This window comes from Henckelia pumila, chromosome 1 (assembly GCF_033568475.1).
Source record: "Henckelia pumila isolate YLH828 chromosome 1, ASM3356847v2, whole genome shotgun sequence".
Lineage (NCBI taxonomy): Eukaryota > Viridiplantae > Streptophyta > Magnoliopsida > Lamiales > Gesneriaceae > Henckelia > Henckelia pumila.
The window spans coordinates 163,132,571-163,147,427 of NC_133120.1; the positions used below are offsets into that span (position 1 = coordinate 163,132,571).

At 33.3% G+C, this 14,857-nt stretch overlaps 1 protein-coding gene across 1 annotated transcript; it reads right to left on the reverse strand.

Moving 5' to 3' along the window:
• Positions 1–6,217: 6,217 nt before the first annotated feature.
• On the reverse strand, positions 6,218–7,414 carry LOC140874360 (uncharacterized). Its single transcript, XM_073277645.1, has one exon. The coding sequence runs from the start codon at positions 7,412–7,414 to the stop codon at positions 6,218–6,220; it is 1,197 nt and encodes a 398-aa protein (XP_073133746.1).
• Between the last annotated feature and the right edge of the window lie 7,443 nt (positions 7,415–14,857).

A 14,857-nucleotide genomic window follows, 5' to 3' on the forward strand; every position in this document is an offset into this window, starting at 1 on the left:
AAACTTAAATTACCATTCATTAAAATAAACATCTTGTCGTAGGATCTATGGAGTCGTTAATTGTCTTGTTATCCTTTTTCCTCATAGAGTTATCTGAACTGGTCAGACAAATATTCTCTTCATCTATCAGTATGTACAATTTTGAGTTTTCTCTCATTTTGGTTCTCAACCTTTATCAGGAATCACTTAAAACATTCATGTACTTTCGATTGGTGAGATAGGAGATATACTGATCAATAGCACGAATAAAAATCAATGAAGGTGAGAAAGTATAACCCAACATGTCATGTTAGGTGTGTCAAAAATAAACCCAACCCACCAACTAGACACGAGTCGACCCAAAAAATATCGGATTAGGTTTTGGGGTTTTTTGGTTTGGGTCGAATCGGATTGGACCCGAAAGCTAACCCAAAAAAAATTAATCGGGTTGGGTTCAAGTCAACCCGAGTTGATCCGAGATGACCCGAAACTTTTTATTTTTATTATTTTTATATGAAATTAAGGAATATTTGCTACATTTTATATATTGTATATTTGAAAAAAAATTATTGTATATTAATATAATATATTTTCGTCATTTAATGTTTATTTTGTAAAATTTTGATTTTTTAAAATAATTTTTTATTTTTATAATAAATATACTTTAATTTTTCTACAACTAGGCTTTCAAATTTAAATTATATATAAGTTTAGATTTTGTTATTATGTGTTTAAATTAAATTTTACTATTATTATTGTGTGTGTTTGATTTTTTTAATTATTTTTTAAAAAATAAAATCGGATTGGTTTCGATTGACCGATTGATCGGGTTAGTCGAGTTTGAGTTCGATTTGATCATTTTCAGGTTGATTTAGGTTCGGTTGGGTTCGAGTCGATAAATTTTAAATAATATTTTTGTCAACCCATCCCGAAGTCACCCGAATTGACATCCTAAGTCATGCTCTTGTATTCATTGGTCCACATAAGTCTAAGTAGACTACTTCTAGAGGATGTGTAGTCCTAACAGGCTACAGCCTTTCCGAAAGTTGTAAACTATTGTAATCAAATCAATTTGAGTACTGTATTCATTCAGTTGTGTACTAGGAGTTTCAGTTTGGCAGTGTCTAAGTCCAAACTGAATCGGGGTTTTGCAAAGTATTGTAAAATTCAATGTCTTCGAGTGATACTTTCCTAACTTGGAAGAAGAGGCGACGTAGGAGTGTTGAATTCTTCGAACATACAAAAACAAAATCATGTTCATTTACTTTCAGTTTTATATTCCGTCAAACCATTTATTTATTCTAATCTTCTAGTTTGTTTTATTTCCGCACATAATTTGTTACCCAGCTGATATTTACATTCGAGGATATTAGAATTCAATTGCCAACCTAACTGAGTTCAGTTTTGAAGAAGAATTTGTTGTAAGTGTTTATTCAACCCCCTTGTAAACACTTAACCTATCATATTAAGAGTGTTGATTGAAGATTCTTTTTTTTTTTGCTCTGAATTTTGGCACATAGTTTTGCATTCTTTGCTTTATTTATTCTGGTTATTTTTTTTAGGATACAATTTGTTTTCTTAATTTTTTGAGGAATTAGTTTTTCATAGAATTTCTAGTATTGATTTTGTAAACTAATATTATTTTTTCTAGTGATTATTTTTCTCTGAGGCATGTCACAAGTATTTATACTTATGCATAATGTTAGATTACATTAGTTTTGGCAATGATTAGAATTTCGGTAGGCCTCTGATTTTAAGTAGACTCTCAACAGGCTTATAGGAATAACATCATCATATATCATAATAACCTAACAAAGCAGAAGTAACTCTTAACAATTCCATTAGAGAGCTCTTTAAAGTCATAAAATCAGTAGACACTAGACAATGACACATGTCACTTGTACTATTTGTCGAAGAATGTCTATATTTATGAGGTAATTTATTTTCTTAGTACAACTCACTCATTGGCTCGTACAAACCCATTTATTGTTGTTGCCATTTTCGAAATAAAGCCAAAAGACAAAAAATTGTTGTGCATGTACATTTCTGAAAATAGACATTTATTTTTTAACGTTACATGCTCTCTATAAATATGGCTTCAATATGGGACAATCAGCTCTCTCGAACTCTTATAATTTGAACATCCTCAAGAACTTCAAGCAATCTAGAAATTCAAAATCTCAACACGCGCAAAAAGATTAATCCAATCGTGAAGATTATTCTTGCCAGTGCTTCTCACCATTATACATTATTATACTTGTAAAGTCTGAGAAATTTTTAATATGTGGAAATAGTCTTTCCCAGAAATCTCTTTATTTCTTTGATTAAATTGTTGGTTGCGAGTTTCAGTAGGCAAAAGTAAGATCCGTTGAAGTATATCTTTACCCTGCTTGTACCAATCAATGTCTTCTATTGATATCTTTTGGAAATAGAAGAAGAGGAAACATAAAAGGGTTTTATCCTTCGAACTTTCAGAAACAATTCTCGAGTTAATAATTCTTTGTTTTTTTGTTTATCAACTAGTTGTGGACTGTTTTCACAATATTTCAGTAGTATGCTGCATTTATCACTAAATGAGACTGGCTTCTGATTTCTCAAAAGATTAGAAGCACACTTTTCTGCGGCGAAAAATCAATAGAATTTAAGAGTGTGTATCCACTCTCTCTCTACACATACAGCCGATCCTAACACATAATTACCTCCGTGTTTTTATTTATTTTACGGAATTTAATCGTGTCTTTATTATTTCACTGCATGTTGTCGTAGGTGTTGACAACACCATACACAACACTTACTCACACACGATTTAAAGATAGTGTGTTAGACCAAAAATTCTTTCAACAACGATGACATGTCATGACATGCAGCTTTCAGACCTTCCGAACTCCGCCTATAAATAGGTAATCGGAAATTCATAATTTGGCATGAATTTACAGAGCATCCTCTCATTTCCAGTATATATTTGAGTGGTTTTGAGCCATACTGTTAGGCGAGATTGGTTCCAGAGGGCTTTTAGGAGCGGAGACAACGTTTGGAGCAATCAGTGCTGGAATCTTCCCCAAAGAGCTAACGACAGACGTAGATATAACTACGAAGCCTTAGGTGTAATTGCAGAGTTGGTTATTGTAGTTGATGCATGTTCAGATAGTAAACACCAATATGATTGATATGTTGTATATGATTGGAACTTAAGATCCCTAAACTAGTGTTTTAGAGGTACGTAAGTACTGTTCGAAATATCCCGACTGAGTATGAATTTCTATGTGTTGAATTTTATTTGACACGTTACTCTGTTGCATATCTTATGTCACAATTATTATGTTGCATGTATATGATGTTGAGACTATCATATATTTGAAATGTCCTTGTGGTGAGGGTCAGGTTCACTCAGCCCTCTGTTTCATTTGATTATCGGACATTGGAAGTCGCTTTCATCGACTACGATGGTTAGAGACAATCAGGGGCAGATCTAGGATTTAAAATTTGGAGGGGCCGCATACCAATTTCCAACTAGTACTATTAGTTTCGCTCTTTTGACTTGTGTTTTATGGCGAATCCAGGTAAAAAACGACGATAAATCTTTGGTATTTTTTCTTTTCCTTTCCGTTTTGAATTTATGCTAACAAACTAGCCGTGGGTCGATTGGAATTCGGGCCAAATTGAATCCGAAAGTGGGTTCGTTTGTTCCGTTTCCTAAAATTACAGGAGTTTCGACAGATTATGAGGCGCAACAACTACGAGATGTACGTTGTTCTTTGCTTTCTACGATACTCAGAACTGGGGAAAGAAGACTTCTTCTTTTACTGTATTATTATATTATTGTATTTTTTTGGAAAACTAATCTTCGATTAAATTTGTTGACAGACATGTGATGCTTATATGGACCCAAGTAATCAAGCACCCGGTGATGGGTTCACAATGTTGGATGTCGATGGCATACGTGTGATCAGGGATTTGGCGAATGCAGCCTTAGATGCCTATAATCACGATATGGTTATACAAATTATTTAATTTAATAGCCTTGATTTCTTATTAAGGCCCCGTTTGGATTTGGTAGACATTTTTTTTAAAAAAGCACTTTTTTAAGCTACAATTTTTTGCTTTTGAAAAAGCTCTAATTTTGACTTAAAAAAGTGCTTATTTAAGTACTTTTTTGGTCAACCAAACACCTTGTTAACTGAAAAGCACTTAAAAAGTATTTTTTTGGCCTGGCTTTTGAAACCAAACGGGGCCTAAGTTTAATGATTTTGTTCGTTCGGGTTGGTTACAGCAAAAGAGTTTTCATCTCCAGAAGGTTGTCAAGGTTAACAAACTTGCTTTAAATTGCTACATGACATTTTGGGCTGAAAGTGAAAGTGAAGGGCGCCGTCTTTTTCGAGCTGTTGTTCATGGGCTGCGTGGGTATCATGTTATGTTTTGTGAGATCAAGGTACTTGAGATCCTTGTTCCTGGTTTATTTCAATGCTTACATTTTAATGGTGATGCCTATGAAATTTGTTGCTTTACAATCCCATCATACAAAGCAAGTAGGAAGTAAATAAACTCCTTAGTCTGTTCATCATGGAATTTGGATCTGCAAGTTCGTTTTAGTGTGTTAGATATGTGTCATGTTGGTTGGAAAGTTCTAAATTTTGCGGCGGTGTGTTTTCAAGTAAATTTTTGAAGATTCTTTGAGTTGTTTTGTCACGCCCAGAGACCGAGACGTGCCACCGGCGTTGTTTCAAATTCACACAAATTATAAAACAACCAGCCTCGTAGTACAGTATAAACCAAACCAGTCTATTATCATAAATAACTTCAAAACATTGTTTTTACAACTCGATAAATCCAAAATAATGAAACGATTGCGGAAGCGTCTAAAAACTTAAATAACAAAATATTAATGTATTAATCCCAAAATAAAACAACCAAATAAACTCTTAAAAATTCTTCTATCACCATCCCCAAAACATATCTTGTTCACGCTCTTCTAAATCATCATCTGCATCATCATCTGGGAGGGAAAAGTAAGGGGTGAGTGTTTTGGGAAACACTCAGCAAGTGGGGGCCGATCGATCATATCAAATATATACATATATATATATTTATTTCAAAAACTCATAGCATAATTCAAAGCGTAAACATTTCATATCATGTCTTAACATAGCATAACATGAACATCATCATAACATAATTGACATGACATAACATAACATAACATAATTTTGGCCAGACACTGAAATTTCTCTCATTAATCGTGGCTAACTGATCAGTCCCCTATATGTAATCCCTCTAAGGGGTGAGGTCATAGAACGGTTATTATTACCCACCGTATCAGGGCCATAACATAACATGGTTCGGAAATTTCCTTTCCACTTATAATTTGAGTCATAACAGTGTCAAAACATACTCTTAACAAATTCATCAAGAATATCAATTACATAGCAAAATTCGAAGGAATATCATGAACGATTGAAATTTTAAATCATACATAAGGTTTTAAAACAAAAGCCCACTTACCTGCAGATGTGTACAAAAATCAATACTTGACAATGCTGGACCGAAACTTCAAAGGGATTCTTCGAAAATCCCACTATGCTCACGTGTTGATATCTTATAGAACAAGCAAGCACTAAATCCTCTAAATTTCCTAGCCCAAATTCTCGAAAGTATGATGGCACAAGATGACAAATTCCTTTGACTTTTATGGTGAAAGATTAAAAACAAAAAAGAAAAACAGGACAAAGTACTTTCCCAAATGGCAGCCTTATACACGAAAATAATTGAAGAGAAGGGGGTGGATTTCTAAGCAAACTCTCAGCCGAGCTTCGAAAGCACGAATAGGAAAAGAGAGTATGTTTGTGTGATTTTTCCTTAAACTATGAGCCTCTATTTATAGGCACTCAATAGGAGTTTGAGATTGACTAGGATAGTGACTTTCAAAATTTGAATTCAAATCTATCTCACCACACCTAGATCTTGATCACCTATCTTAATAATATTTTATCAAGATACCCAAAATTATATTCTATCTCCAACGCTATCTCGATGACATAAAATATACTAATGTTAATTATCATAAATTAACTATTATCACAAATAAATAATTAAATAATAAAAGATCCTAAACGTAATTTAGAAAAATTACGGTTTTCACATTCTCCCCACCTTAAAAGAAGTTTCGTCCTCGAAACTTTGATTAACTTACTAGTAAGGGTCGCTAAGCTAAATGGTTCGATCGGTTACTCAGGTATAAGCCCTAGCATCTTACGAATCTCTTAGATGTAAACGAATGGGTGGCGCCAAAATCGAACGAAACAGATAAAGAAACATTGTTGATTAGAATGGTACCTTCCATGACTTTGTTTGCACCGCCTGCTTCTTCTTGAGTAATTGCATAGACACGAGCATTGGGTTTATTTTCCTTTGGTTGGCCTTGGGTAGTAGTACTAGTATGTGGTCCTGTCCTTGCCTTCATGGTTTCGGGACATTGAGCAATTCGGTGTCCGAATTTTCCACAGTTGAAACAGGCACCAGTGTTTCGACGACATTCCCCTTCATGTCGGAGGTTGCAGGTGGGGCATAGCTTGATCTGTGGACAGTTTGGAGCAACATAAGTTTCCTTGAAGGATTCATCAGAATTGTTCGAACGCTTGGACACATGTTTGTGTGAAGAAGATTGGCTCGTCAAAGGTCGTTTGTTGTGGAAGTCATTCTCACGATGCTTGATGTCCGATTCAGCTCGGATGGCCGCTCCCATCAAATCCGCGAAGTTGGCAGGCTGATAAACTGCTAATGCCGACTGTATACGACTATTCCACCTCTTCTTGAAATGATGCAACTTCAGATCATCGTCTCCCATAATTGTTGGGGCATAGGACCCAAGCTCATTAAACTTGGAAGTGTATTCCACCACTGTCATGTCTGGTGTTTGTGTAAGATTCTCAAAATCGTTCAGCTTTTGCATTTTAACTTCAGCTGGAAAGTACTGCTTCAGAAATGCGGTACGGAACTGCTGCCATGTGATTGCTCCCACAGCTAGCATAGCAGGTGAAACGGCTTTCCACCATTTCCTTGCTTTGTCCTCCAGAAAAGGAATCGTCACCTTTACTTTCAGTGCTTTAGGAATTTCAAGTAAACGAAGTTGGTCCTCCATCTTCTTTATCCAATTTCGTCCCACTTCTGGATCGGCATTCCCTTTGAACATTTCAGTTCGGTTCTTGCGAAGAGCCTCGTAATGGAATTTGACTCCATTCTGGGCAGGTGGTGGAGGTGGCGGATTGCCATTGCCGTTTCCGTTGGTGTTTCCCATCCCTTGGATAGTTGTTGCCACTATTGCTGCAATAGCCGCAATGTCTTCTCTACTAAGATTGACTCTTGGAGGTGGGTTCGAATTATCCCCCTGGTTGTTGTTGTTGTTGTTGTTGTTGCGAGTTCTAGGGGGTGCTCCGGCCATTTCCTACAGTAAAGGAGTTCTAAGAGTTTGTCGAAATATGACACTTTAAGAAGAAAGTAAATAGCGGAATAAATAAATCAATAAATAATCCAAAGGATAAAAATTATTTTATTGATTCCCAAAATTTCATGAAGGTAAACAAAACAAGTCAAGTCTCAAAACACCAAGATATCAGAACCATGCTGAATAAAAATAGTGCTGAATAAAATGAATAAGCTAGGTGATAGTCTAATCTATGATTTCTCCATCGCCCGCGGCTTCATCTTCTGCCGGAACGTCTTCTGGGTCCTCATTTCCAACAAGGGCTGCCATAAGGAGCTGATCAATGTACTCGAGTGCGGCTAAGTTATGCGCCTCAAGGTTTTGCACAGTGTGTTGCAGCTCTTGCATTTGATTTTTTAAACCTTGGATACGGATTCCCGACTCTTGACGCCTTAGTGCCTCTTTGCGTACCTCCTCAAGGAGTATGGCTTGAAGTTCCTTCACGTTAGCTAGTGCAGATGCTAGTTCCTTCTTTGTTTCCTCGTGTTCCTTCTCTTCCTTATTGAGGTAATATGCAAACCTTTCAACATCGGATTCAAGGTGGTCCTGATGCTCCTCCATCTCGCTCTTGTTAGCCTTTAGCATTATCATGTTTTCAATCATTTCCTCTTTCTCGTATTGCTCCACGTATAGAGAAGACCTCAATGATTCAATAACTTGATCCTTGCTTCGCACAACGCTTTTGCGAGCCGTAAATTTGGTACGAGCCATCTTCCTAAAATAAATATGAATGGGTTCAAGTTAAAATTCAAATTGATGAAACTTCAGGCAGAATTGATATAGAACAAGATTTTTAGGCGAATTTTCCAAAAATGGAAATTTTCGAGATATTTCCAAGGATCGAAACTACTGATCACAAGGAGTATGAGACAATCGACAGAAACAAATTTCGAGTTTCCCACGAAAAGTTATAGGCAAAACAAACATTTCCAAAAATAGCAAAAACGCGAATTTGCGGGTTCAAACGACCGAAAAACGTCACTGATCCTACAAAGTATGAGTTTGACTCAGAGGGACGGTTTGGGTTAGGATACGCTAGGCTTGAGTCGAAATTTGACAACGTCAAATTTTTTGGTACGGATTCCCATCCGGATTTATGAACCTGGCGGGCTCTGATACCACTAAATGTCACGCCCCGAGACCGAGACGTGCCACCGGCGTTGTTTCAAATTCACACAAATTATAAAACAACCAGCCTCGTAGTACAGTATAAACCAAACCAGTCTATTATCATAAATAACTTCAAAACATTGTTTTTACAACTCGATAAATCCAAAATAATGAAACGATTGCGGAAGAGTCTAAAAACTTAAATAACAAAATATTAATGTATTAATCCCTAAATAAAACAACCAAATAAACTCTTAAAAATTCTTCTATCACCATCCCCAAAACATATCTTGTTCACGCTCTTCTAAATCATCATCTGCATCATCATCTGGGAGGGAAAAGTAAGGGGGTGAGTGTTTTGGGAAACACTCAGCAAGTGGGGGCCGATCGATCATATCAAATATATACATATATATATATATTTATTTCAAAAACTCATAGCATAATTCAAAGCGTAAACATTTCATATCATGTCTTAACATAGCATAGCATGAACATCATCATAACATAATTGACATGACATAACATAACATAACATAATTTTGGCCAGACACTGAAATTTCTCTCATTAATCGTGGCTAACTGATCAGTCCCCTATATGTAATCTCTCTAAGGGGTGAGGTCATAGAACGGTTATTATTACCCACCGTATCAGGGCCATAACATAACATGGTTCGGAAATTTCCTTTCCACTTATAATTTGAGTCATAACAGTGTCAAAACATACTCTTAACAAATTCATCAAGAATATCAATTACATAGAAAAATTCGAAGGAATATCATGAACGATCGAAATTTTAAATCATACATAAGGTTTTAAAACAAAAGCCCACTTACCTGCAGATGTGTACAAAAATTAATACTTGACAATGCTGGACCGAAACTTCAAAGGGATTCTTCGAAAATCCCACTATGCTCACGTGTTGATAGCTTATAGAACAAGCAAGCACTAAATCCTCTAAATTTCCTAGCCCAAATTCTCGAAAGTATGATGGCACAAGATGACAAATTCCTTTGACTTTTATGGTGAAAGATTAAAAACAAAAAAGAAAAACAGGACAAAGTACTTTCCCAAATGGCAGCCTTATACACGAAAATAATTGAAGAGAAGGGGGTGGATTTCTAAGCAAACTCTCAGCCGAGCTTCGAAAGCACGAAGAGGAAAAGAGAGTATGTTTGTTTGATTTTTCCTTAAACTATGAGCCTCTATTTATAGGCACTCAATAGGAGTTTGAGATTGACTAGGATAGTGACTTTCAAAATTTGAATTCAAATCTATCTCCCAAGATTTGACCACACCTAGATCTTGATCACCTATCTTAATAATATTTTATCAAGATACCCAAAATTATATTCTATCTCCAACACTATCTCGATGACATAAAATATACTAATGTTAATTATCATAAATTAACTATTATTACAAATAAATAATTAAATAATAAAAGATCCTAAACGTAATTTAAAAAAATTACGGTTTTCACATGTTTGATGTTTTGTGGTGCTAGAGTGAGGCTATACTGTAAGCATAAGTACTGGAGCCTTCGACCAAGTTTGAATCATATATCAAAGCCGTAAATTTAGGGTTGGTTTGAGTGGGCGAAAGAGAAAATTAATCTCATCATCAAAGGCCAAACTGTTTATTATCATTCTTTATCTTTTTGTTGGCGAAACAGTTTTGATAGTAATTTTTGTCATATTTTTAGGATGACCAAGAAATTACAGGGCCAAAAAGATCATGATGTCGAACCTAAAAGTGAAGACGATCACTCTCCGCACATGGTACTGTAATGTGTTCCTCTTTTATTCTTTTGCCATTATTTGAGTATTTATTTATTCTAGCTTAAGATTTTCTTTCTTGGAAAATAATATGTTGTGTTCATAGTTTTTGTGGTCATTAGTTATGTGATCTTTGCAGTTTGCCATTATTTAAGATTGTCGTAGTTGGAAAGTCACATGTAAACTATGTATTACCATGTCATGCGATCATTGTTCGTCATTGGTTGAATATTTATATAAAATTCTTGCTTTAAGATCGTCTTTGTTGAAAAGTCCTAGCTATATTCTATTCTATACTATTCATTGCTATGTTTTGCCATTGATTGCTACTCGTAATCTTGGAAAGTTGCAAATTTCAGCGATGAAGACCGTGATTGTGCTACCTATGTGACTTCGCTGATGTTCATCGGTAGTACTAGCGTAGATGTTCGATGAATGTTTCGATTTTCGTCATACATGATCTCTTTTATTATAGTGCGACATCTCTTTTGTCAATGAAATGTGTTTACATTCTTGTCGTTATTTCCTTGACTGTGCAATATTTTCTTACCGGCTTTTTTGGGTCAAATGTGCAACAGTGCAAGGAGTGAAAGTGACCTCAGAGACCACTGTGATATAACTGTGGCTCAGCTGGTATAAATCCGGTGGTGTGAACCTCGGCTCGATGGCTCGATCTGATTTCGCGGAGGAGATCTGATTTCGCGGAGGAGATCTGACTCAAGAACTTTGTGGCTTTCAAACAGCAATATTTGTGGTTCAACTTTTGTTTATCGTTTAATCTGTCTCATAATAAACAAAATCCACAAAAAATAAACAATTTATTTTTAATTAAATCTGTTTATTAACATAACATTCAAACTTAATGGGCCTTTTTCGTTTCTTTTCTTTCAGAATAACAAAGGTTCAAAAATATTTTACAAAAATCTTGTCTGAACACATGTTTTAAGTTTTTTTTACTTATAAAACATTAAAAACATTTTTAAAGTACAAGTTCAAATAAAACCTGGTTAATTTCTCATTTCTTATCTGATTTTTTTCGTTTTGGTTACAAATAATTTCTATATTTCTAATTACTCAATTTTTATATTAGTTTGAAATCAAAATCAAAATTATTAATATCATAGAATTGAAAATTGATTTTGCTATGATATCCAAGAATTGTAAGATTCAATAAAAGATGATTAAAAAAGCTATAATGTCAGTTTTAATCAAGGGCAACTTGTAGATAACTCCCTAAATCAAACATAACTTTCAATTTACTCCCTATATTTGTCTTTCCGAAAATGCCCTTGTCGTTATTTTAATCATTATTATTTCTTGAATTATCAAATGTGGAATCGGATTCAAATCTGATTCACTTGATTCATCAAGATAATAAATATTTTCATCATCGGATGAAAATTCAATTGTTTCTACGGGATAGAATCCAATAGTATATATTTCTTCAAGAAGTTTAATTTTATTTTTCTTTTCGTTTCGTTTTGGACATTCATTCGCATAATGTCCTTCTTCGTTGCACAACCAACATGTGCAATTCTTTCCTTTACCCTTTGGGCAATATGGTTTTTTGTTATCAAACTATTTCTTATTAAAAGATTTATAAGGTTTATTAAATTTATTCTGTTTCTGTCGTTTTAAATATTTGTGTGACATGTTTGTTTTGCAACCGTATTCTTTTACTGTGAATTCCATTTTGTCACAACAAAGTTTATTGTTTTGTTTGTAGGATTTAGAGATTCTTTTATTTAGTGTTACTTCATGACATTTCTTTGTTATTATGTCTTTGATGAATTTAATAGCTCCTCCTAAAGTTTTAGCATAAGGACTAGTTAAGAATTCATCTTTACTGTGTATAGGTATATTAGGTATCTTATTAAAGATACTTAATTTATAATGTTCCTTTTTATCAGCATCTATTAATTGATAATAGTTTGTTTCATAATCACAAATAAATTCTTCTAAGTAACATAAATTGCATAATTTAATATTATCTAATATAAAGATTGCTCTATTTTGTTCTATATTTTTAGCTACCAAATTAGCATCATTATTAGAAACTCCTAAAAATTCTTGGTACAAGGCATCAACAAATAGTTCGAAATATCGATGTCCTGTCATTCCTTGTGGTAGATTAGTAATTACTAGGTTTTCAGCCCAAGTTCTTACTGCTCCTACCAGTGTCATTTTTATCATCCCATGAGTTAAAACTTGAATATTCTCACTTTTGTCTAATAATGATGTTAATTGAATTTGTACTGATAGTTCATTTGCCCAATGATCTATCTTTGATTTTCTTTCTTTGGCTGTTGAACATCCTAAATCTAAGATATTTTGTTTCACAAATCCTGATGTTTTTGATTATCTAATAATATCTCTAACATCTTTATAAGATCCAGAGTATTGGTCTCTGTTATATTTAAATTCTTCATCATCTCTTCCACCACTATCTTCTACATTCGTTCGTAGATTTAATCGTGGTCTAGAATCATCTTCAGATTCTGATTCTGAAATATCCATATCTCTGTATTGTTCTGAGTCCTGATGTGAATGATATAATTCTGAATGATATAATTCTTCTGTATTTACTCCTATTTGTTCAAAATCAGATGAGTCGGTTTCACTAAACATCTCCATACTTATGTTTGCCATAACTAAGGGGATTTCTATACCATGATTCAATTTTGAATGATGGTTCTTCTTCCATTTTTCTTTTTCCTTTATCTATTGGAAGAACTTCTTTAAGATAGTTTAATATTTCATTACTATGTCTTTCTTGTTCAATTATTAATCTAGTCGTTGCTAAATCAATATATTCTTTGAAATTCTTCTCTAATTCTTGTATTGATAGATTGATCTTATTAATATTATTTTCTAAATCTCCTAGATCTTTTTCTAATTTTATTAAGGATGTCATTGCGATGAGGTTGACTCATTAACAATAGCTTGTTTAATTTTAAGAATATTTTGATTCATGGTTCCAATCTTATCAAGAATATCTTCATCATTTCTAGCAAATGATAATGATCTTCTTGGTACAGACTGTTTTGTGATTTGGAGGTCATCTGAACTCCATCTTTTATAGGGATTTATTTCTTCAATAAATGCTTTTCTAGGGTGTTCAACTCTTGTAATATTTTCAAACATTCTTTCAACAGAAATAGTTGGTTTTGTTGAAATTATTCTTGTTTGAGAATTATTACTTATTGCTAAACCGACAACATAGTTTATATTGATCGGATGGTTTCCTGTTAACATAAGATTATTTTTATAAAAGTAATAATCTAATGTTAAAACGTCATTTATGTTTTTATCAAAAAGAGATATATTGTATTGTGGATACATAAAAAATTTCATCTTTTTGTAACATAAATTTCCTTCAATTTTTCCAAGGATAGAATCCTCGAAATTACGTATTCTTTTATCACGAACTGTTATTTCAATTGGTGTATCTATTCCTTCTCGGTAGTGAGCTGATATTTTTATTTCAATTCCTCCGATATGAACATATTTCAGTTCAGATCGTTCTTTTTCACTGGCTTTTGCCATGATGGTATTAATATCTTGAGTTGTTAATAACTTCAGAGTATTAGACCTTGATTCGTTATTTATTTTACAAGATCGTTCTTTTGTACGAATCGAATAATAAATTAAATTTTTCCTGGGATTAATAAAATTTGAAATCTTACTTAGTATTCCTGGTTGGTCTATTAGATTTGTTTTTGAATTAGAAAATCCTGTTTTATGTATTTCAGCAAACTTGCTTTGATTGAATATAATATTCAAATTATACTCTTGGTTTTCTTCAGATTCTTCAGATTCATCGACCAGGTTATTTTGATTTGGAATTGTTACTTCTGTCATTTTAACAGATGATAGAACTTCTTAATTTTCTTAAGGCTATTAAAAGCTTTTTTGTCGAATCTATCTGTCTAATAAATTCTGAAAATCTTCGAAACTATCAATTGAAGATTGACAATTTTTAAGATGTTTCAAATTGTTTTCACAATTTTCTATATCAAAATTTATATTTTGAGAATATAAATTAAAGATATTCATTTTTGTATTTTCATACATTTTTCATTAAGTAAAAATTGTTACTTTTATTATTTTGTTTTTGTTGATCGGATTTCGATAACAAAGTTTGTTCTTATTCATAAAATATTGTTATGTCTTCAATTTCATCGTTTTCAGAAATTTGAATTATCATTTTCCAGTTGCTTGAAAAATGTTCTTTTTTATGATTTTTGAAATAAAAGGTTTGGAGATCTTTTCTTTTATTCCATAATTGATTTATTTAACGTAAATCTTTTAGTAAGATTATTTTATCAAATAAATTTTTAATCTCAATATCTAAAGTAAATCCAGACATTAATAATTTGCTTTATTTAAGCTCTGATACCAGGTTGCGAAATTCTTCAAATTCTTATGAATTTTCTTATTCATGGATTTACAGATCTGATTCATGGATTTTCAGATCTGATTCATTTATAACAGATAAATATTTTCATATTA